At 34.1% G+C, this 22980-nt stretch overlaps 1 protein-coding gene across 1 annotated transcript in view; it reads left to right on the top strand.

Annotated features, from left to right (window-relative positions):
- The window catches only part of sdccag8 (SHH signaling and ciliogenesis regulator sdccag8), a 55673-nt gene extending 33221 nt beyond the window's left edge, over positions 1 to 22452 (top strand). The window contains exons 16-18 of the mRNA XM_051126365.1: positions 1831 to 1962; positions 19537 to 19663; positions 22189 to 22452. Of these exons, the coding sequence (XP_050982322.1) occupies positions 1831 to 1962; positions 19537 to 19663; positions 22189 to 22227 (298 nt within the window). The 3' untranslated portion in view covers positions 22228 to 22452. The remainder of the gene's footprint in view (positions 1 to 1830; positions 1963 to 19536; positions 19664 to 22188) is intronic.
- The last annotated feature ends 528 nt before the right edge of the window (positions 22453 to 22980 follow it).

The following is a 22980-nucleotide window of genomic DNA, read 5'->3' as shown; positions in this document are numbered from 1 at the left end:
GATATTTGCATAAATCCTTATCATTTTTTGGTGCAAATACATTAAAGTAACTTGACATTATCATTGAAGACCAGCAATAATAATTTTCATTTTGATTACATAATAATGGCAATATATACATGTCAAAGTCAGACATGCCCCTTTGCCAGCTGTGATGCCTGGTTACTGGTTTAAACTTGGCCCAGGTTTTTAAAAGATTTTTGGGTCAGCACATCTTAATAGCTTCAACAATTGATTGCCAATTAAGTTTAGAATACAATAGGCCCTGATTATGCAGAGCTGTAATAGCTGCTAATGGTGGATACTTTGAATCAAAAATGTTTTTTTTCTATGTATGAACTATTTATGTAGTAAAATATGTTTTTGTAGTTTGTGTTGTCCCTGATCAGTGCAAAATTATCACAAATTAAAAAGGATTTATGCCAATATTGTCCAAAACCCCATTTTCTAGGGCGTTTCCAAACTTTTGGAGGGCAGTGTATTTTGTGATAATATTTTGTAACTATGCATTATTGCATTTATGTTTCATTTATTTTGTTATCTAAAAAGAAAGTAAGATTTTAAAATGGTAGAAAAAGAAACAGTGACTGGTCACAGCACCTAAAATGTGCACTTTCAACTTTACATGTTGTTAAAAAAATAATAAGTTCAGGTACATGTTAATTTATAACTACCAGCATTCTTGTATTATTTACGTGTTTACATGTACATGCAGGTTTGTGAAAGTTAAACTTTTATATATATATATAACCATGTTAACAATTTTAGGACCATTTTTAAGTATTTTATTTTTAGTGAAATTTCAGTTTTTACACTATTAGATTTTAAATTGTAACTTTTTTTGTTGATTTTCATTTTATTTCAGTGAATGAAAATATTTTTTTTTTTCTGTAACAATAGCTCCATTGAAACTGACTGATGTTTAAAACAGAGTCATGTAAACATCCATGAACTCACAGGAATGGTGTATGGACTGTGTATATACACTCACACACTTGATTTATTTCCCTCTACTGATCTCCTTGTCCTGTTGTTTTACATCCGGTGATGGTGTGGCCTTCTGTTCAGTGTTGTGTTTTAAACCTACAGGCAGATGAGCACGCAGCACGCTGGCGACAAGGTTCATTCTACATAAGACTCGGATGAAGGTTGCTCTCATGTCTGATGCAGTGCATACAAGCGAGTTGTGGTGGTGGATTTAATTGCATGTATCTTTAACAGTTTGATCAAACGCAACCCATTACGATATCTGTTAACGTATATGAGCACATTAAACAAGTTTACACATTAAATCAAAGATCCGTTTTTGGAAGATGATGTCTTCCGTGTAGACTCTTTAACTTTGGAGAGCAGGGTGTTTACGGTGCTAATGGAGTTGACTTGGCAGGGCTTTACCTGATGGCAGAGTGCTCAGGTGTTTCTGGTGCAATGTAGTCTTGTTAAGCAAAGTGCCACACATTCGTCTCTGCCTAAATAACTAGTGTTGGAGCCATGGCGTAGTACAAATTTGGCTGTGACCAATCCGATGATTCAAATCCCTGTTTCTTCCCTTTCTTCAAACAAACAAACTATGACAAAAAAAACAATGTTTTTCTGCTACTTCCTGATAGGCCCTCATACATGCTGCATTTAAATATGTGAGGAAATTTTGAATTTATCATTTAGTAAAATATGCTTTTTCCTATGCTGTGTAGGCTGCTTAAACATTGTGTGTATTTGTGGTCTGAATGATCTAATCTCAGACCAAGCATTATTAGAGTTAAAGCATCTTTATTTAACAGTATTGAAATGTGAATTATAAAACCTAAGCATCTGTTTGTGTGTGTGTAGAGCAGAGATCGAGCAGTTGTCTCTGGAGAAGGAGCACCTGCAGGAGAGCGCTGAGAAACTGCGAGGTCGTTGTGAAGAGATGGAAGAGCAGTGTGTGCAACATGGGAGGATGCACCAGCGCATGAAGCAGAGGTATGAACACCTGCAGCACTGACCTTAAGTCCTGCATCACATGTATACTCCCTGTAGGAGCTTGTTTAGTGTGTTTCGCATACCATGACATCAACACATTTGCATAATGGGAGACTTCAGTTGAAAGCAACATCAATTTGGGGTGCGCATGCACTTTTGGTGTGACAGTCAGTCAATTTCACATATGATTCACAGGTTTTCAACTAAGATTTGATCCAGAAGTGTTTTAAAATGCATTATAGAATTTAGGCTCTGTTCACATTGCACACAAATCTTATTTGGATTGGTAACTTTGCACATGGTGGAATGTGATCTGTTTTTTCAGGTTTGTAAAAACTTGAAAATCATATTTAACTTTTTTTGCTTACTAACTTAACTATTAACTACTGCTATTAACTTTTTTTTTTGTTTTTTTGCTTCCTTGATGAATCTTGAAAACATTCAGAAATGAATAAGAATGTCAAACTAGATCAAGGTCAATGAATAAGTGTACAAATAATTAACAGAACTTGAAAGTTTGGGCTCTGTAAGATTTTTTTTGTTTTTAAAATAAGTTGCTTATACACACACAGGCTATTTTTTTTTTTAAATTCAAAAATACAGTAAAATTATAATATGTGACCCTGGACCACAAAACCAGTCTTAAGTAGCATTGGTATATTGGCAGTGGCAGAAATACACTGTATGGGTCAAACTGATTGATTTTTATTTTATGCCAAAAATCATTAGGATGTTAAGTAAATATCATTATATTTTTAGATATTTTTGAGATATATTTTGTAAATGTATCAAAACTTAATTTCAAAGAGTTGTATCTTGGCCAAATATTGTCTTATCCTAACAAACCACACATCAGTGGAAACCTTATTTATTTAGCTTTCAGACGATGTATAAATCTCAGTTTAAAAAAATTGACCCCTATATTTTTCTCGTCACATTTATTGCATTCTTTTTGAATAAAAGCATTACTTTGTTTTAACAAAAAAAACCTTACTGACCTCAAACGTTTAAACGGTAGTGTAAAATACATTTGTCAGACTAAAATGCTTCTCAATTCAAGAAGCCATTGATTAGAGTTACAGGCTGCATCTTTGTAACCTCTCAATATGTCTGTAATATTATTTGGACTTAATTTCAAAGAGTTGTATCTTGGCCAAATATTGTCTTATCCTAACAAACCACACATCAGTGGAAACCTTATTTATTCAGCTTTCAGACGATGTATAAATCTCAGTTTAAAAAAATTGACCCTTGACTGGTTTTGTGGTCCAGGGTCACATATTGTGAAATATTATTACTATTTAAAATAACTGTTTTCTTAATTTGATATTTTTTAAGGTGTAATTTATTCCTGTGATGGTAAAGCTGAATTTTCTGTAGCCACTACTCCAGTCATCTGTGTCACATTATCATTCAGATATAATTTGAATATGCTCATTTGGGTAATTTTGTTTAAAATGACTATATGGCTGGCTTAAAATTGACCCAAAATAGGTGGCAAATTAAAAATCAGACACAGATACTAGAGGCATCATCAATAATTAAAAGGTGAACATTTATTAAAAATCAATTTAAAATGTTTATCATTTATTCATTATTTATTAAACTTATGAATAAATACATTTATTAAACATATTAATATATGTTAATTTTGGGTTCATTTTAAGCAAGAAATGTAATCATTTTTAAGCAATAGTAGAGTTAAATAAAACTACCCATATTGAGTTTGTCCATATTTCACCCAGCGCTGGGTTATTTTTATCTCAGCATTGTACTTTTATTAAAACTTTATTTTATAAAGTTCAATTTAATGAATGCACCTAATAAACTGTCAGTCTTTAGTGTCACATGATCATTCAGAAATCATTCTGATATGCTGTTTTGCTACTCAAGAAATGTATTATTATCAGTTATTTTTAGGATTATTTGATCAGTAGAAAAAAAAGAAAATATTTTTCTCGTCACATTTATTGCATTCTTTTTGAATAAAAGCATTACTTTGTTTTAACAAAAAAAACCTTACTGACCTCAAACGTTTAAACGGTAGTGTAAAATACATTTGTCAGACTAAAATGCTTCTCAATTCAAGAAGCCATTGATTAGAGTTACAGGCTGCATCTTTGTAACCTCTCAATATGTCTGTAATATTATTTGGACTCAGATACTGTTTTTTTTTTTTGTTGTTGTTTTTTTTTTTTTATATATCTGCTACATGTGAGCATTGCTCTCGTACCACTTCAGACCGCGTGTGTGTGCGTGTTTCAGGCAGGGGCACATGTGGCCACTGAGTGTAGGGTTGAGGGGCGTCTGGCACACCGCCCGAGCCAGCATGTGGGCGAGTGAGTGAGTGTGGGTGTATCCACAGTACCTCCAGCCTGAACTGAGCTTCTGCTGGGAGCACACCATCCTTCTGTTTCCTCCACAACTTTACATATTAGCGAATATCCACCTCCTCGAACCAGAAAGAAGCAGATACAAAGAAAAGTTACGTTTCCACTGCCGCCCCGTATAATGAAAAAGGATGTTGTTTTTAGATAGTTGTGCAGTGTGGGCATGTAAGTGAGCTTTCCTCACATAACTGGAGCTGTTAAAATGGTTCGTCACCTTTGCAATTACGCAACATTTCTCACAAGAGCTCACAGACCGAGCTCAGAGGTGAGATGGAGCGATTAGAGAGAATCTATATGTGTGAAATATTTATAGTTGCGTTTACCATAGAAGATACATAATCGCGGCATTTTTATTCGACGCTAGAGATGATTTTTGCGATTTAAATCTTTTTTGCTGTGCATCCGTAATGGATGTTCTAGCTAATCTTTTTAGAAGAATTCAGTATGAAGTGAAAGTTTCACGAGGGCAAATTTCATGTGCTGGCCAAAATAGAGAAAAATCAATTTGTGAGTTTACCGCATCGCACCGCCGTTCCTCTCTCTCGCTGTCTACATGCTTTGTTTATTGCGACGCTGACACACACATTTCTCCTGCTGTTGGTATGTAAGACAGAAGGTGGCGGAGCCAAACTTCAGCCCTCGGCTCTGAGTAAGAGACTGAGAGGTCTGGTCCCTCCCGCGTCTTCAGTGCCCCGGGTGTCTCTGCTCTGTAGGGCACTTCACCCCACCGCCCGTGGGTTAAGGTGTACGTGTTAATAAGTTGGTGCAAATGGCTCCGGCGTACATGCAAATAGCCGGGGCCCCACCTCAGATATTCTTGATCGGGCGCGCAATCTGTGCTGCGAAGAGCTGCAACAGCGTGGCACGCATGAAACATTTGGAAAATCAGCTTGATTTATTTTTACCATTCGAGCCAACGCCAAGCAACACAGGGGTTTTCGGCACACAATGTTTCACTCCTGCAAGTTATTTATTTATTTTCCACCTGGTATTCGCATATTTTCTGCCTAGAGATTAGGGCCAGTGATATATGAAAGGCTCGGAGTGTTGGCCAACGATTGTGCGTAATAGCCTCGGCTTTATAGAGAACATCAATAATACATATGCATATCAATCCTATTTTTATTTCGTAAATGCATTCTGGGCATCGTTTTACTGCTGTGTAAGATGCTTGATGTTAGCGTGGTAAAAGCCACTTTGGGATGTAGTATTCGGAGTTTTTTCATAGTGATTTCATTTTTTCAAAATTTCATATTGTCTCAGTAATGTACAGGTCAAAGAGCAAAGCCTCTTTAAGGTCAAGGAACAAAAGTATGTATATCTTTATTTTGGATTGTATTAATGATTAATGTAATTAGAGGTTTGTAAATAATGTAGGAATGTTGTCCTTGCCATTTCTAATATAGAAATGAATTACATTTTAATTGAAATAAGGATAGAATTTTGCTATTTGCACCAGACACCTTCACTATAAACTCTAAAAATGCTGGGTTAAATACAAAAAAAACAAAAAAAAACAAAGCAATAATAATAATAGACAAACCCAGTGACTGTGTTGTTTTGACCCAGTGGTTGGATTAAACGTTTAACCCAACCTTCTGGGTAGTTAAATTTAACTCAACTATTGTTTGAAATTACTATGTGGCTGGCTTAAAATGAACCCCAAATTGGTTGTGAAGTAAAAATTAGACACATAATTACTGGAGGCATCAGCAACAATCAAAAGGTGGACATTTGTGACCCTGGACCACAAAACTAGTCTTAAGTAGTACGGGTATATTTGTAGCAGTAGCCAAAAATACATTGTATGGGTCAAGATTATTGATTTTTCTTTTATGCCAAAATTCATTAGGATATTAAGTAAAGATCATGTTCCATTTAAGATATTTTGTAAATTTCATACTGAAAATATATCAAAACTTATTTTTTGGGAACTTCATTTGAACAACTTTAAAGGTGATTCTCGATATTTAGATTTGTTTTTTTTTTTGTTGTTGTTTTTTTTTTGCACCCTCAGATTCCAGATTTTCAAATAGTTGTATCTCAGCCAAATATTGTCCTAACAAACATGCATCAATGGAAAACTTATTTATTCAGCTTCAGTTTTAAACACATACAATTGTACTTTTTATATTAGGACTTAATTTTATAACTAATTAGTTTAATACATTATAACTAGTTTATAATATAATGAATGCACCTAGTAAGCTATTTGAACCAGGCTCTGGTGTGTTGTCAGTATTAAATCTAGTTTTAAGGCGAGACACTGCAGGTGAAAAGGGTAAAAAATTACCTTACAGTTATCGCCTTACTTACCCAGTTGATTGATTATATTGAAACATTTTTTGTGTTATAAGTTTTCTAAAATGTTAGGTCAGTTTCAAAATTCATTTCTTTTTTTTGACATTTAAGAGTCGAATGTTTTTACAGAGGGATTTTTTGTCACTCTATAATTAAGAAAATACAGACAGAAAACAATGTTTTTTCACATTTTCTGTGAGAATAAAATGTTGTATATAATCAAGCAAATTATATATGAACAAATCCCTCTGTAAAAACCTTCAGGATATAGACAGGAATAAAAATGTAAAATTTGGTGTGTGTAGGAGAAAAAACTTATTTTGAGAAAAAAAAAAAAATGAATTGTAATTGAACTCTATTGACACACATAGATAAAGTGCTATAAAAGAAACACTTAACACTGTTTTTTGGATGTTTTCTTTCCACTAGTCTGAAAAAACACTTTATGAAAAAGCAAAAAGCCCAAAATCACAAACTTGACAGGTGCATGAAAAAACAGTGTTTTTGCCTGCATTGTCTCCCCTTAATGTTAATATTATTATTCATATAGACTGCAACATGTATTACGATTTCTTATCATTGTAATTTCTCAACTGTCTGTTTTGAAAGCTGAAGCATTTGGGAGTGACAAAAAAATTTAAAAATAGGCAGGGTTCCCCTGGATATGCGAAAACTTGGAAATAGAAGGATTTTTGTTTTCTGAGCTTGGAAATTATAAGCATTTCTGTAATGGATACACTTTTTTCTAGTTATGCCGAGACAAAAAAAAAACATCATCAGCCAGAATATGCTCTTATACATAGTAAAACAGTCATAATGAAGTCCAATATGTGAGCGAATCATAATTTTGGCTCTTTTAAATGAATCAATCAGGCAGTCAGTCAGAATGACTCATTACCAAATTAGTCTGAATCAAAATACTTTTTAAAAATCTTAATCCATTGTTCACAAATTACTCTAACCTAAATTCATTGTGAATTTCATTGTGGGAAGACTGAATAGAGAAAAGCAAAATATAACGTCAGTTTGAATTTCAAAAAGCATTAATTGGTATTTAACATAAAAAGCTTTTTAGGAAAAATAACACGTCCTGCTATACTACGTCTATATGAACATTTTGCTAATTCTTTTATAATTATAATGCATGCTGCTTGTATTACTTAGGAGACATGCTTTTGTGCTTTAACAAAAGTATGTCACAAATACATTTTTCCTCATATAGGACCTAGTGAAGATAATTAAAGATAATTGAAGGTGATTTAAAAAAGCCACTTGTGCATTCAAATCAAAGACTCAATGTTGAACTAAAAATGTTGTTTGTCAGCTCCCCTCATAGAGAATAATTTTGGGCTGTCTAGAAACAGAACCCAGCTTGATATCTGATTATTTGTCCAAAATTTCACCTGCTCCGAGTCCCCGCTCGCACAAGCTCCTCAAACGTTCTCTCATCTCCGCTCAGCCCCGCAAACACACATCTGCCAATGAGCGTCTTTACCAATTATCACTCCCTCTCACCAACACACACAGAAGCAAACACGCTCCTGTTCCTTAAAGGAGTGTTGTAGCGTATACGCAGATGTGTGCCTAAATCTACAGGCTTCTGTCAGCCATATGGCGGCATAAAGAAAGATGGTAGCGGCGTGTGGATGTGCGCGGAGGGGAGCGTGGATGGAGAGCCATGTGTAGCGGTAGCTGGAGCGCTGCTGAAAAGGCTGGAGGAGATGGTGCAATGGAACAAATGTCCGCCTGCGCCGGGGCCGAGAACAGCCGCGCTGCTGCCGGGGAGATGGCTGGGCCTCGGGCGAGGGCTGCTTCATCTGGTTCCCTGCCACCCACCCCCGCTACACACCCCATCGTTCACTTACACACACAAACGTGCGTTTAAGACTGTGTTTGTGTGTGTGTGAGAAAAAAAGGCATGCCACTTTTCCCGAAAGCAAGAAAGCTTAGTAAACTTTTCACTTGCAAATGAAGTTGGCAAGGAGTGAAGGAGATGGTGTGCGTGATGTGGATGATGCTTGTCACTGTTTCTTTAGCATCCGTATGCTGATCGTTGTCTTTTCTGGGTCAGAGGTACCTTTTAGTGTTTTTTCAGTCTGCTTGCTTTTGAAAAGAGGTCAGAGTTATTTGGACTTCAAATCAAGCAAGCGTCTTGTTTATAATAATCGTGCTTCAAGTGGCGTGACATATTACAACTGTTCAATCTGAACTTTGCTGGCAAACCTAATAGTCCAATGATTGCAGTACGGACCATATTATATCTTTTCAGCATATGTTAAGTCGTTTATGGTTGATGTTTTTACTGTATATTCTAAAATGTAACTGGGGAAAAAAAGCTAAAATGTATGTATTAAAAAAAGCTAAAAAGTGTGTATACATGTAATGCAAACCTCAATTCTACAGACATGAATAATGTCTCAAAAAGAAACGCTTGTTGATAAGAGCTCTGCTATGCACCCAGTTCACATTTCTGTTTGGAAATTTAGCAGGGTGAACTTGAAGGTGCACGGGAGACTATAGCAAACATTATTTTTGCTTTCCCATTTGAAAGAGATGGATTATAGCAGTCAGAAGAGAAAAAGATGTCAAAGCATCTGAAGCAGCAATCGTCTCACAGAACAAGAAAATGTACATTTGCTAGAATTATTTTTAATCACCACTTACATTTATTTCAGATGATATAAAAGTCTAGTTAACATTTGTGATCTGATAAGTGTCAGAATCTGGTGATTGGGATAAAATGCTTTAAGAATATCAGAATATTATTTAATCTCTCTTTTCTTTCTTGCTAATCATGATCATCATCATACACTACCATTAAAAATTTGGGGTCGGTAACATTTTTTATGTTGTGGAAAGAGGTCTCTTATGCTCAATTATTTGATTAAAAATACAATAAAAACGTGAAATATTATTACAATGTAAAATAAGTGCTTTCTGTTTTTATATACTCTACCAGTTAAAGGCTTTTGGACAGTAAGATTTTTAATTTATTTGATCCAAAATACAGCAAAAACAGTAGTATTGTGAAACATTTTTACTATTTTAACCAACTGCTTTCTATTTGAGTATATTTTAAAATGTAATTCATTCCTGTGATCAAAGCTGAAATTATAGAAATTAATACTTTTATTTAGCAAGGATGCTTTAAATTGATCAAAACTGATAATGTTACAAAAGGTTTCTATTTCAGATAAATGCTGTTCTTCTGAACTTTCTATCCATCAAAGAAACCTGAAACAATTTTACTCAGCTGTTTTCAGCATAATAATAATAATAACAACAATAATAATAATAATAATAAATACTTTTTGAGCAGCAAATGAGAATATTAAAATGATTTCTGAAGGATCATGTGACTGGAGTAATGATGCTAAAAATTCAGTTTTGAAATCGTAGGAATAAATTACTTTTTAAAATGTATTCAAATAAAAAACAGTTATTTTAAATAGTTAAATTATTTCAGAATTTTACTGTTTTTGCTGTACTTTGGATCAAATAAATGAAGGCTTGGTGAGCAGAAGAGGCTTCTTTAAAAAAAAAAAAAAAAACATTAAAAATCTTACTTCAAAACCTTTTGACTGGTAATATATATTGAAATATATTATGTCAAATATATATGTAATTTGTTCCTCTGATGGCAAACCTGAATTTTACTCCGGGCCTCAATATTACATGATCCTTCAGAAATTTAAATACGCCAATTTGATGCTTTTTTCGATGAATTTTGACAAAAAATTATTATAAGCAATATTGTTAGTTGTGCCGCTTAATATTTTTATGGCTAATTTTTTTTCTACCAGTCTTTGATAAAAAGTTAAACAGAACAGCGTTCATTTAAAACAGATTTTTTTAATAACATAAAGGTTTATACTGTAATTTCTAATCAATTTAATGCATCCTTGGTGATAATAATAATAATAAAGTAGAAATAAACATCTTACGGGCCCCAAACTTATGATTAATAGTGTAGAGTAAAAACTTCAAACTAATTCTAGAGTGATTCACTGTAAGAAAATAAAATTAGTAGAAAAACATATAATGTTCTGGTAGTTCCTGTTAAGTTTACAGACATTTCCTTCAACACTAAAACACATCACTATGCATTATGCAGTAAGTGTATTTCAAAATACAAGTAAAACCAGTATAAAAAATTAAATACAAAATACATTTTGGTCCTTGCTTAGAGTGTGTTTACATAGCTTTCTGGGCTCAGTGATTATTGATTCATTGATTATCAGTAAGCGATTTCTCTGTCTGAAACAGTAACACCATGAACATTAAAAACCATGGTGTAACATCATACACACACACACACACACTCTTACTCTTCATTATGCAGCTAGGGGGCAGCAGGGAGCCTCTCCACCCTAATTTTCCTCTTTCCTCTACCCTTCGTGGGCCAGCTGGCCCACACTGCCGGGGGCAACAGCTCCGTGGCCTGCTGACAGAGCCTTGTGGAGCGGTGGCTCTACTGCTCCTGCTTACGCGGGTGCTGGGCACATCCCAAGGCATGCAAACTGTAAAACGCTACGTGGTGCATCCAAGCGCTCCCTATCCAGCGCTAAGACCTCATTTATAACATCAAATAGTGCTCACTTAGCTCCTTTCACAGGCTCTCTGTGTAGTTTCCGCAGTAAAAGCTGACGGTGGTAACAAACTTTATAGGGACCTGACATCACATATGTTGTATAGCCTAATGTAAATGTTTGTGTCATTTTAAAACAGATTGTTGTTTTAGCATGTAGTCTAGTAGATCAAAACTTTTTACTGATGTCTATAATATTGTGAGATGTTTGTAAGGACAAAGGCACATCTACATGTGGTCCAAACTCAGTCCAGTAAATAAAAAACACAGATAGATGAAGCAGTCTAGTCTAACAGGTTAAGGCTGTGAGATCCAAGGCCTGAGGTCAGTGGAGCTGTGTCTGGCCCTGGCGGAGCAGGACAGTTTAGGGAGGATGAGGGACTACGTCCTCGCTGCCGCTGGCAGGCCTGTTTTAGCTAGGCAAGCCAAGACAGATTGCATATATTCTATACCGCTGATCCTTTCTCCATGCCTCGCGTCCCCGTTCCCGCCACTATCCGCAGCATGCTGCTGATGGGAGCCTCGTAAATTCAGCGGATTTAGTGATTTGTCATTCCATTTGTTGAGATCTTTTTCTATTGGTTTGTTTGTGCGTGAAGGAACTAAACCTGCCTCATTTGTTCTGATATGCTGTACTAAGTAACTGCTATTGTTGCTGCTTTTGTGAGCCCTGTTCTCATTAGAATGGCCTAAAAAGATAAATGGATTTATTTGTGGCTGCACGGTTCAGAGACCATTTTCACACATGAAATTTAAATAAAATAATGATAATGGTTTGTAACGTAATTAATGCCAGGGCTTTTCTTAAAAATGCACTTTAATATAAAATTATTTTAAGATGTATTTTCATTGCTACACCACATTTTTCAGTTTGTATGTCAGATTTTTTTTTGGTAATTTTTGTCTATTCGCAAGAGCTGAGAGTGTATTCACTGCTTCTTGCCAATTCATTTGGCCAACGCTAAACAGATGCTAAGCACTGAACATCGCTCATAAAAATCACATACCCTGAGGCCACAGCAGGCCACATGAGCGGAGGAACTTCAGTCCAGTCCATCAGCATCAAGACTCGCTGTACAGGTGGCAGCACTGCAGGCCACTCGCGCTCTCGTACTGTTTATTATACTAACTCACAGAGCACCCTGTCACCTGCAGAAAATTCACAAAAACAAGTTTTTACACCATAAAAATATATTTTTATACTACTGTCATTTTTTTACTTACAAAATATCTATTGTAAGTCAAACTTTTTTTGTTTTCAAGGGCATCTGGCATAGTTTTGATTACAGCAGAAATTAATTTAGATTCATCCGTAGAGCTAAGTTAAAGCAAAGTAAAGTGTTTTCCTTTAAGGCAGTGTTTGAGGAGTGGAGTAAAGCAGAAATTGCTAAATATTACTCCCTGTCTTATTTGAGGGTCTAATTTAATGTCGTTTTTTACCAATCTTGAGTCTTGAGCTGCCAATCCATATTTTATTTTATTGGAATTAACTATATGTATAGATAGCAAGTGACACTTACACTACAAGTCAAAAGTTTTTGAACAGTAAGATTTTTAAAGACATCTCTTCTGCTCACCAAGCATGCATTTATTTGATCCAAAGTACAGCTAAAACAGTAAAAGTCTGAAATTTTTGAACTATTTAAAATAACTGCTTTCTATTTGAATGTATTTTAAAATGTAATTTATTTCTGTGATCAAAGCAAAATTTTCAGCATCATTACTCCGGTCTTCAGTGTCACATGAAATCAGAAATCATTCAAATATGCTAATTTGCTGTATAATAATTTATTATTATAATCGTCAATACTTAAAACAGTTGAGTACATTTTTTCAGGATTCTTCAATGAATAGAAATATCCAAAGATCTGCATTCATCTGAAAGAAAAAGCTTTTGTATTATTATGCACTAAACCATTCAAAAGATGGAGTCCTTTTTTATTTTATTAATTTGTTTATTTATTTTTATGAATAATAATAATAATAATAAATGTTTTTGAGCAGCTAATCTGAGTATTCGATTGATTTCTGAAGGATCGTGACTTCAGAGTAATGATGCTAAAAATCAGCTTTGAAATCACAGGAATAAATTAGATTTTAAAATATATTCAAAAATAAATAGTTGAACAATTTAAAAATGTTAAAAAAAATTAAATAGTAAAAATATTTTAAAATGTTACTATTTTTGCTGTACTTTGAATCAAATAAATGCAGGCTTGGTGAACAGAAGAGACTAACCCTAACCCTAACCCTAAACATTAAAAAATCCTACTGTTTAAAAATTTTTGACCAGTAGTGTACACACCACTGTGATTTATGTTTCTGACGTGAGACCGACACAAAAGCACTTCATAACAAAATTAACGGTATCATACACGGTTAAAATGCCCTGATTTAAAAGATTTTGTAATACTTTTATTCAGCAAGGATGTATTGAAGACATTTATAATGTTACAGAATATTTCTATTTCTGTTTTTCAGATAAATGCTGTTCTTTTGAACTTTGTTCATTCAAGAATTCTAAAAAAAAAAAATCAAATAAATGCCGGCTTGGTAAGCATAAGAGACTTTTTTTTTGTTTTTTTTTTCCCAAAAACATCAATCTTAGAAACCTTAAACTTCTCAATGATAGTGTATGTTTTTGGAATTTTTCAATGATATATATATATATATATATATATATATATATATATATATATATATTTCATTTTATTTTATTATTTTAAGTTAATTTTTTTATTTTGACCAATCAACTTCACCACTTGAAAAGGATCACCAGTGGTCCTCAGATTGAGAACCACATGATATTTTGGAATTTTTAGAACTATTAAAAAAAAAAAACATTCTTATTTGTCGTATTTGCATGACAGGACTGGTTATAAGGGTCATTCAGTGTCAGTTTTATTTATTTATTTTTTACCAATCCTGTCATGAGCTGCCAATCCATAACTAGACTGTTGTTTTAATTATTATTTCACTGGAATTAACTAAATGGCTTAACTAAATAGCTAGTGACACTTACACTTACACATAATTGTGATTTATGTTACTAAAGTGACACTGACACAAAATTAATGGTAACATGCAGTTAAAAGTGTGCTTTTTCGAAAGATTTTTTAACACTTTTATTCAGCAGGGATGGATATTGAAGATATTTATAATGTTACGAAAGATTTCTGTTTCTATTTTTCAAATAAATGCATTCTTTTGAACTTTCTGTTCATCTAAGAATCCTGAAAAACACATTGATGATAATATCACTGTTTCTTGAGCAGTAAATCAGAATATTATAATGATTTCTGAAGGATCGTGTGACACTGAAGACTGGAGTAATGATGCTGAAAATTCAGCTTTGCATCACAGGAATAAATTTCAAATTAAAATTTAATTCAAATATTCAAATACATTTTTTATTATAAATGCTGTATTTTTGATCAAATAAATGCAGCCTTGGTGAGCATAAGAGACTTTTTTGTTTGTTTTTTTAAAAACATATATCTGACCAACCTCAAACTTTTGAATGGTAGTGAATGTTTTAGTAATTTTTCATCTATAATTGTTTTATTTAAGTCCTTTTTTTAATTTAACAAATGAACTCACAGACCACTTGATATCCTTCATGGACCAACAGTGGTTCTCAGTTTAGGAACCAAATGATATTTTGTCATTTTTTCTTACTCGTTTTATTTGCAGGACTGGTTATAAATGTTACTTGTATACTATTTGTCATTTTTTCCCCCTGGTGAATCACTGAATGTGTAATAATGTGCTTTAAAAAAGTAAAGCTCAGTATTCTCTAATTGGCATTTTTTGTGTTTTCTAAACATGCAAATGTCCAGTACAGTTACCTGAGTGCTCATTTCTGTCATCGGCAGTCGGGGTAGCCGTGTATGCGTTTCAGTTAGCCTGGGAGCCAGCAGATGGTGTCCTTTCACCAGGGTCAGCGGGGAAGCTCTGCTCTCCCTTAAAACCCGTCTCCAGCTCTCTCAGTAGCGGGCAGAGGCAGCAGTGTCCAGGCCGGGCCAGCTCAGCCCAGCTCCATGCACTAAGCTGTATTAAAAACCTAATTAAGTTGCGTGCCAGTAAATGGAGGGAGGTTATTGGATTTGCAGCCTTAGCTGCTGGACAGCCTTCTAATTTAATCAGACTCCCGTTGTGAGTCCAGCTTCAGAGATGACTACGGGAGTTTTCTCTCTTTTTTTTATTTTTTTCTTCTTTGGGATGGTTTATGGGAGTCAAACACAAACTACCACAGCCCTGAACAAGGGCACGGGTCGCGCACGTTGGACGGGTTTGAGACTTCTCCCGGAGTGGCTGTAGAGCAGATAAATATGGGGGAGACTGAGAGCTGTTTGACATTTGCTGATTAAGGGCGGTGTGATTGTATAATAGGTTAATGCAGCATGTCTGTCTCCAGAGGTGCAAAGGTGCTGCAGATGGCTTGTGAGTGAGGTGAGGGAATTACACAACCTGCTTTAAGTGTTTCAGGATGCCTGACATTATACCGCCTGCCAGACTTTACTGAGGCCACAGAGCTGATCTTACTGGATGGGACAGGCTCATTCAACATGCTGACACTCTCAGCATAAAGACGAAACATTGTAATGAATTGGAATAGATAAGTAACATTATGTCAGGCTTATAATTTGATTTAGCTGAATTACGAAAAGTCATCCACATAATCATTCCATTAGTTCTCGTTTAATCCTGACAATATGTTTAATTGCTGACTGCTTGAAAAATACTCCAATATTATGAAACCCATACGGTATCACTGCAGTGAGTTTAATAACACTCATACTAACTTGGTTGGTATTTTTTTAAACATTTTTGAATGAAGTCTCCACAGCTGCATTTATTAGATCAAAATACAGTTTAAAAATACTGTTTTCTATTTGAATACATTATAAAATGTAATTTATTTCTGTGATGTTAAAGCTGAATTTTCAGCATCATTACTCCAGTCTTCAGTGTCACATGATCCCTCAGAACTCATTCTGATATACTGAACTGGTATTTGAAAACAGTTGTGCTTTTGTGGAAACTGATGCTTTTTTCAGAAGTCTTTGAAGAATAGAATTGTAAAATAGAATTTTTTTGTAACATTATAAATGTTTTGTAACATTATAAATGTTTTTACTTTCACTTTTGATCAATTTAATGCATGAAAAAGTATTAATGTTTTTAAAAAACTGCAATGTATGTAGTTTACAAACAGTTGTTTCATAGAATATGAATGTGATTATTTTGTACATAGTATAAATAATTATTTAATAAATTAAGTAAAAATTATAAATATAATTTATATAATAATATAAACTTATAATATATAATTTATTTTTTATGTTTTACAAAAGAATGTCATTTTAAATAAATAATTATTTAATAAATGAAGTAGTAGTAGGGGTAGTAGTATTACTGCTGTTGCTATTATGATGATTGTATTAAATTAACAATTAATTATAATAAATACTACAAATAATAATAATAATAATAATAATTTCATTTATTTACAGCATTTATTTAAAATGGAAATCTTTTGTAACATTATAAATGTCTTTACTTTTTAATATCTTTTATGCATGAAAATAGTATTCATATTTTTCAAAAAAAAACAACCTTTTGATTGCTAATGTATGTAGCTTACAAACAGTTGTTTTATAGCCTATGAATGTAATTACTTTTTGCATAGTATAAATATTTTTTTAATAAATGAAGTAAAAATGAAGTGTTATCATTACTGATGTTGCTATTATGATTGTTTTAAATTGAAAATTAATAATAATTATAACAATTAATAATAATAATTAAATTTTTACATTTTACAAAAGAACAGCATTTATTTAAAATAGAAACTTTTGTAACATTATGTCTTTACTTTTGATCAATTTAATGCATGAAAAAAGTATTAATTCTTGATTGGTAATGTATGTAGCTTACAAACAGTTGTTTTATAGCTTATAAATGTGATTATTTTGGACATAGTATAAATAATTATTTAATAAATGAAGTAAAAATGAACATTATTATTATTATTATTATTTATTATTACTGCTATTATTACTGCTGCTATTATATTGATTGTATTAAATTAACAATGAATAATACTAATAATAATTTCATTTTTACATTTTACAAAAGAACAGCATTGATTTAAAATAGAAATCTTTTGTAACAGAAATGTCTTAACTTTCACTTTTGAGTGAAGTATTCATGTTTTTCAAAAAACCCAACCTTTTGATCAGTAGTGTAGGTAGCCTACAAAGAGTTGTTTCATAACCTATAAATGAGATTATTTTGTACATAGTTTTAATAATTATTTTAAAAAACTAAAAATGAAGTATTCTTGTAAGTAGTAGTAGTAGTAGTAGTAGAAGTTACAGTATACTACTGCTGTTGCTGTTATGATGATTGTATTAATTTAACAATTGATAATAATAATAATTCCATTTGTACATGTAAACATTTGTACACATAAAATGGATTTTAATAATTTACTTTTGTGGTGAGAGGGCTGTAAATTCATGTATTTGAATCTATAAGCTCACTTTTTTGTTTCAGAAATCATTAGCAGAGTCATACTGTACTGATGTCAGTCACATACAATATACGACTCATGTATACAGTAACTCATCAGGCAAACTGTATGTCTGCACACAGTTTACACATTTATTACTTATCATTGAAGATTAAAGTATGTATTGCATATTAATGATTGCTTTTTACTAATACTAAATCAGCCTAAAGCAATAAAACCCCTGCATTTCAAGAAGAAACATAAACCCTGTGTGTAAAAAAAAAAAAAAAAAAAAAAAAAAAAAAAAAAAAGATGGCATACTAACAGAGCTTAAGTGGGTTTACAAATAATGGACATGTTCTTGCAGCTCTTACTTCTTAAGTTTCTCTTTACTTCTTTTATTTCCCTTTTGGTAAACAATAGCAGATGAATGGTGCTCTCTGAAAGACCTGAAGAACAGCAGAAATGGTAGATAAGGGTTTGGATGGATGCACTAATACAGAAGAACATTTGGAGCTAAGTAGTGTGTGGAGGAGGTTAGGGCCAGTGTCAAAGCGCTGCCAGACTCTGGAGGTGGGCGGCAGCAGTGGCGCCAGCTCCCTACACAGCAGGGCCCGAGCATGGGACAGGATGCCCACCACAGCCCTGTGATCAGCCCTGTCCAGCTCACACCAGGAAGGCCAGCAGAGAAATGAAAGGAAAGAAAGAGGACGAGGACGAGGGAGACAAAAGAACAACAGCGCTTAACTGAGGCCTCAGGACAGGAACAAGCTGTCTAGCGCACAGACAAACTATTCTGCTCACACTCCCAAATAAGACAGGATTTAAGGAATCAGAGGTGAATGACAGTTATTGTAAAAAGCAGAAACACGTCTACTGTCACACCAGACACGGAGAGAAAAGAAACACTTTAAAAATGGCTCTGGCTCTAGTGAACAGAAGCTAGAGGCCCATTTTTAACTCATGTATTCACTTCTAGAGTCCTGTACAAAAGTACATTGACTTTTCTGTTTAATGCTGTTTTAACATATTTTAACATACTACACTGTAAGTAATTTTTTAATATAAAAATCTATGTTAGTCAGGGTAGCACAATGTTTCATTTCTGACAGGAAAGAACATGTGGACTGTACTGTTGTTTAACAGCATACTGATTGGTTAGCTGACAAAAAAACTTCCATAGAAGTTATGAGTTCTAAAAATTATTGATTTATGACCATTGTAAAGACTTCTGTTGTCAAAACATCTCAGTTTGAACGCTTGACACTGGAACAGTGATTCAACCAATGGTGTGAGAGATGGGCGGGGCTATCTATTGGTCCAGCCACTGGTAGATAAAGGCAGAGTCTACTTTATGGTCCTTTAAGAAGATTAATAGCTCCAGTTCCTAGTTACTTTTTATGTACGGAAAAGAAGCTTAGACATTTTGATGAATGTTTTTATGTTTTAAAAGAAAAAAATCATGTTTTATGTGATAATGAACAATGACAGAATTGTCATTTTTGGGTGCGCTGTCCCTTTAAATGTTCACTTTGTGAAAATGAGCTCTTGATAGACAAAATATTTTGACAGATTTTCTGTGAAATCTCTGACCGATTCTGTCATCTCCACAAACACCCCAAAATTCAGAACATGCTGTTGAAAATCATCAAGGCCAAGCGAGCATTTATAAAACTCAGTCAGACCTCAGTCTGGTAGAGTAATAACTCAGATGGAAGTTTCTTTCAGCTGTCTGCTGTTTCTTTCATCTGCGTGTGTGTGTGTGTGTGTTTTGTCAGACTGCAGCAGCTGGACCAGCACTGTCAGGCCAGTTCCCAGCAGGTGCTGCAGCTCCTCAGCAGACAGAAGCAGCTAATGCAGGAGCGCCAGCAGCTCGCACACGACATGCACAACCTGCAAGCCCAGGTCAGTCTCTGTTATATACTCTACTCATACCTCAGCTTGCTCTTTAACTTCAAACCTGATGATTAGCTGAAGGTGTTTGAAAGTTTAAAGTGCTTTAACGGCTTCAAGGATGACAGCTTTACCGACAAAACTTATTTCCATTACTGATAAATAAATTATGATGAATATATTGGAATTATTATATTATTATCAGTGTTGGGGAAAGTTACTTTTAAAAGTAGTGCATTACAATATTGCGTTACGCCCTAAAAAACATTACTTTTGTGTAGGGCTGATGGGACGGTGTAGGAGTGACAACAGAGTTCGTACAAGGTGCTCAAAGTACTTGCATTTAACTTTTCGAAATTTAAGGCCTGGAAAACCCTTGAAAATAGCAATATTCCTGAAGAGGTACTTGAAAAGTGCTTGAATTATTGAAAGACAATGTATCTGTGAAATAAGGGTTTCATTTTGTCAGTAAGCACCAGGATACCTTTTTTGCTCATTTCAGTTAATGTCTGAAAACATCGAGCTAAGCAAGTAGTAGTACTGACAGTGTCATGTAAACATGGCTTAGGAACAGATGAACCAGATCAACTGAGTCATCTACACTGAACCTATTGATTCACATTTGTAACTCGTGAATCATTCATTTCAAGTGGTTCACTAGTAAAAACCAGATCAAATTAAAAGAGCCATTCATTTTCAAATTTCAACATCGCTTCTAACAATTTTTTATAAAGTTTTTCGAAACTCAGAATCAGTTAAACCATTGTGGCGCAAAGTGATTCACTGTTTCAAAGCACTCTGATCAGATTGCGTATCGCAAATCATTTGTTTCAGATTGGGACTTCAAAACGCGTGTCGCAAATTATTTGATTTACAGTGGAACTTTGAAGTCTTGATCTAAATCAAATGATTTGCGATATGCAAAGTTCCAGTCAAAGTCCAATAACTGACGATCTGCGATCTGAGTCCTGATCTGAAATGATAGTTTGTGAATCATTATTCAGATCGGGACTTCAGAGTGTGGATTGCAGATCATTTTATTCGGATCAGGACTTTGGTGCAGGTTCACCAATCATTTGTTTCATATTAGGTTTTCGAATCATTTTTTTGTTTTTTGTTTTTTTTTTGAGAGTAGAAAATATCAAACCATTAAGGCAGTACAGTTATAAAAACAAAACAAATCCCTTAAGAAAATTAACCATGGTATTACTATAGTAAAAGTGCAGTATGTATATGTATGTAGTATGTAATATTTGTAATACCATGTTGACCTGAATATAGGATGACCCTGATTATAAAACGACCCCCATGTACCTTTTGGAAAAAGGCTTTTTGAAAACCAAATCTTGTTATATTTTCCTGTTTTAATTTTTATTTTATGGTACAGACTGGTAAAATGTACCAACAATCACATTTAAAAATATGCACTTTTTGATATACCATAAAAATGAAAGCTAGCCCATCTGAATTATATAACAGTTAGGCTATCCATCTCATAGTAGCCTACCAAAATTTAATTAACAGTAGAAGGGAAATCTCATTATGGTCTTCAAATCTGGGTACTGTCTTACATTTTAAAATCACTTACAGATGAAGTTTGGTCCCATCAGGCTAACATGATTGTAAGCTTTTCTTTTTCTATTGTTTTCACTCGCGATGTACTTGCATTACAACACGTTACATTACGTAGGCACACTCGTTTTACGCATTTTTGGCATTGTGTGTTAAGAGTTATAGCTTCAAAACATGCAGTAAAACAAAGCTCAGTATCATTGAAGAGAGAATCGAAATGCATCATTTTTTTATATGCATAATCACCATTCAGAATAATGAAAAAGTAAAATAATCTGCATGTGTTGTGGTAATGAGAATTTGTGGGCAAAATGTGTTTAAATAGTCATTTAAGAATGCCTAACAGACATAGGGATGATTAAACAGGCTTTATTTTATTTATGCTGAATATCATTACTTCTGAATCTTTGGATTTTGGAGTGAAATGTGACCTGCATCCATAGAGAGAGAGAGAAAGAGCGCACAAGCAGCACAGCAGCTGGTAGCCATGGCTGCACATCACGCTAGACTAGGCACCCACAGATGCTCATCCAGATTGCTGCTAGAGGCACGTCAGCAACAGACAGCGAATCGCCGAATGCTGACATTCGTTGGAGATTATTGCAAATGGAGTGATGCTCCGCAAAGCGCCGCCGCTTTCGGCTCTGTTAATACTACCATGCTGTTGTTTTGTTATTAGAGCGAGTTAGTAATTCAGACTCTCCCTCTGAGCATTTGTCTAAGAACACCCACATGCTGACCGCTCAGACCGCTTCCTGCTCACGCTCACAGCTCATTATACAAGGCCAATTAGGAATTATGCTAGGCTGCTTGAAAGAAATGAAAGTGTCAGATGAAACCCAAGATTGCGGTTCATTCCTCTTCTTCTGTTGAGATGATTAGTGAATAGTTTGTGCGCTATTTGTTAACATGGATGTGCAGGGTTTCTTATTGAGTCTCCATTCTCTATGTGACTTTCTCCTCAGGTGCATGTTGAGAAGAGAATGGACACGCTGGCCGTGTGACTGGTGTCTTCATGAGGTCATGTGATCAGTCATAAAGTGAGAACCAATCATTATGTGACACATTCCTCATTGACACAATGAAAAGCAAAATTCTTTTTTATGTCTTTTATATTTTTAATAAGTTATGTATCTTTTTCTATTTATTTTATCATCAAAGATACCAGGATAACAAGTTATAGACGTCTGATTAAAACAACTCATGAAAATAAAACACTGTTTTCTCTCTCTCGCTCTCTCTCTATATATATATCCATGTCATATAAAACACAAAAATATAAATAATATAAAAATATAAAATGAGAACTATATCAATAGTGAGAATTGGTGTTCTGAAATGAGGAGACAAAGTCCTCAAAGTTTTTTTTTTTATTTTTTTTTTTTTTAATCAAATGTAAATTCATGTCCCAGTCACATTTGCTTGGTTAAATGAACATTACTTACACTATCAGAAAAAAATGAATAAAATATATAAATAATTTTATAAAGAAATAAAATTGTAAAAATATTAATAAAATTAGCCCATTATTTACTCACCCTCCAGGCATCCTAGGTGTATATGACTACTGTCTTTCAGACAAATCCAACTGGAGTTACATTAAAAATTATCCTGGCATTTCCAAGCATTAGAAAGGCATATGCAAGTGTTTCTCTTAATCAGTCCAAAACAAGTCCAATAAAGTGCATCCATCCATAATAAAAAGTGCCTCACAGCTCCGGAGGGTGAATAAAGGCCTCCTGTAGCGAATCAATGCT

Source organism: Labeo rohita, chromosome 13 (assembly GCF_022985175.1).
Source record: "Labeo rohita strain BAU-BD-2019 chromosome 13, IGBB_LRoh.1.0, whole genome shotgun sequence".
In the NCBI taxonomy this organism is placed as follows: Eukaryota; Metazoa; Chordata; class Actinopteri; order Cypriniformes; family Cyprinidae; genus Labeo; species Labeo rohita.
The sequence above is the reverse complement of the archived record's forward strand: the minus strand, read 5'-3'. Positions and strand labels throughout refer to the sequence as shown.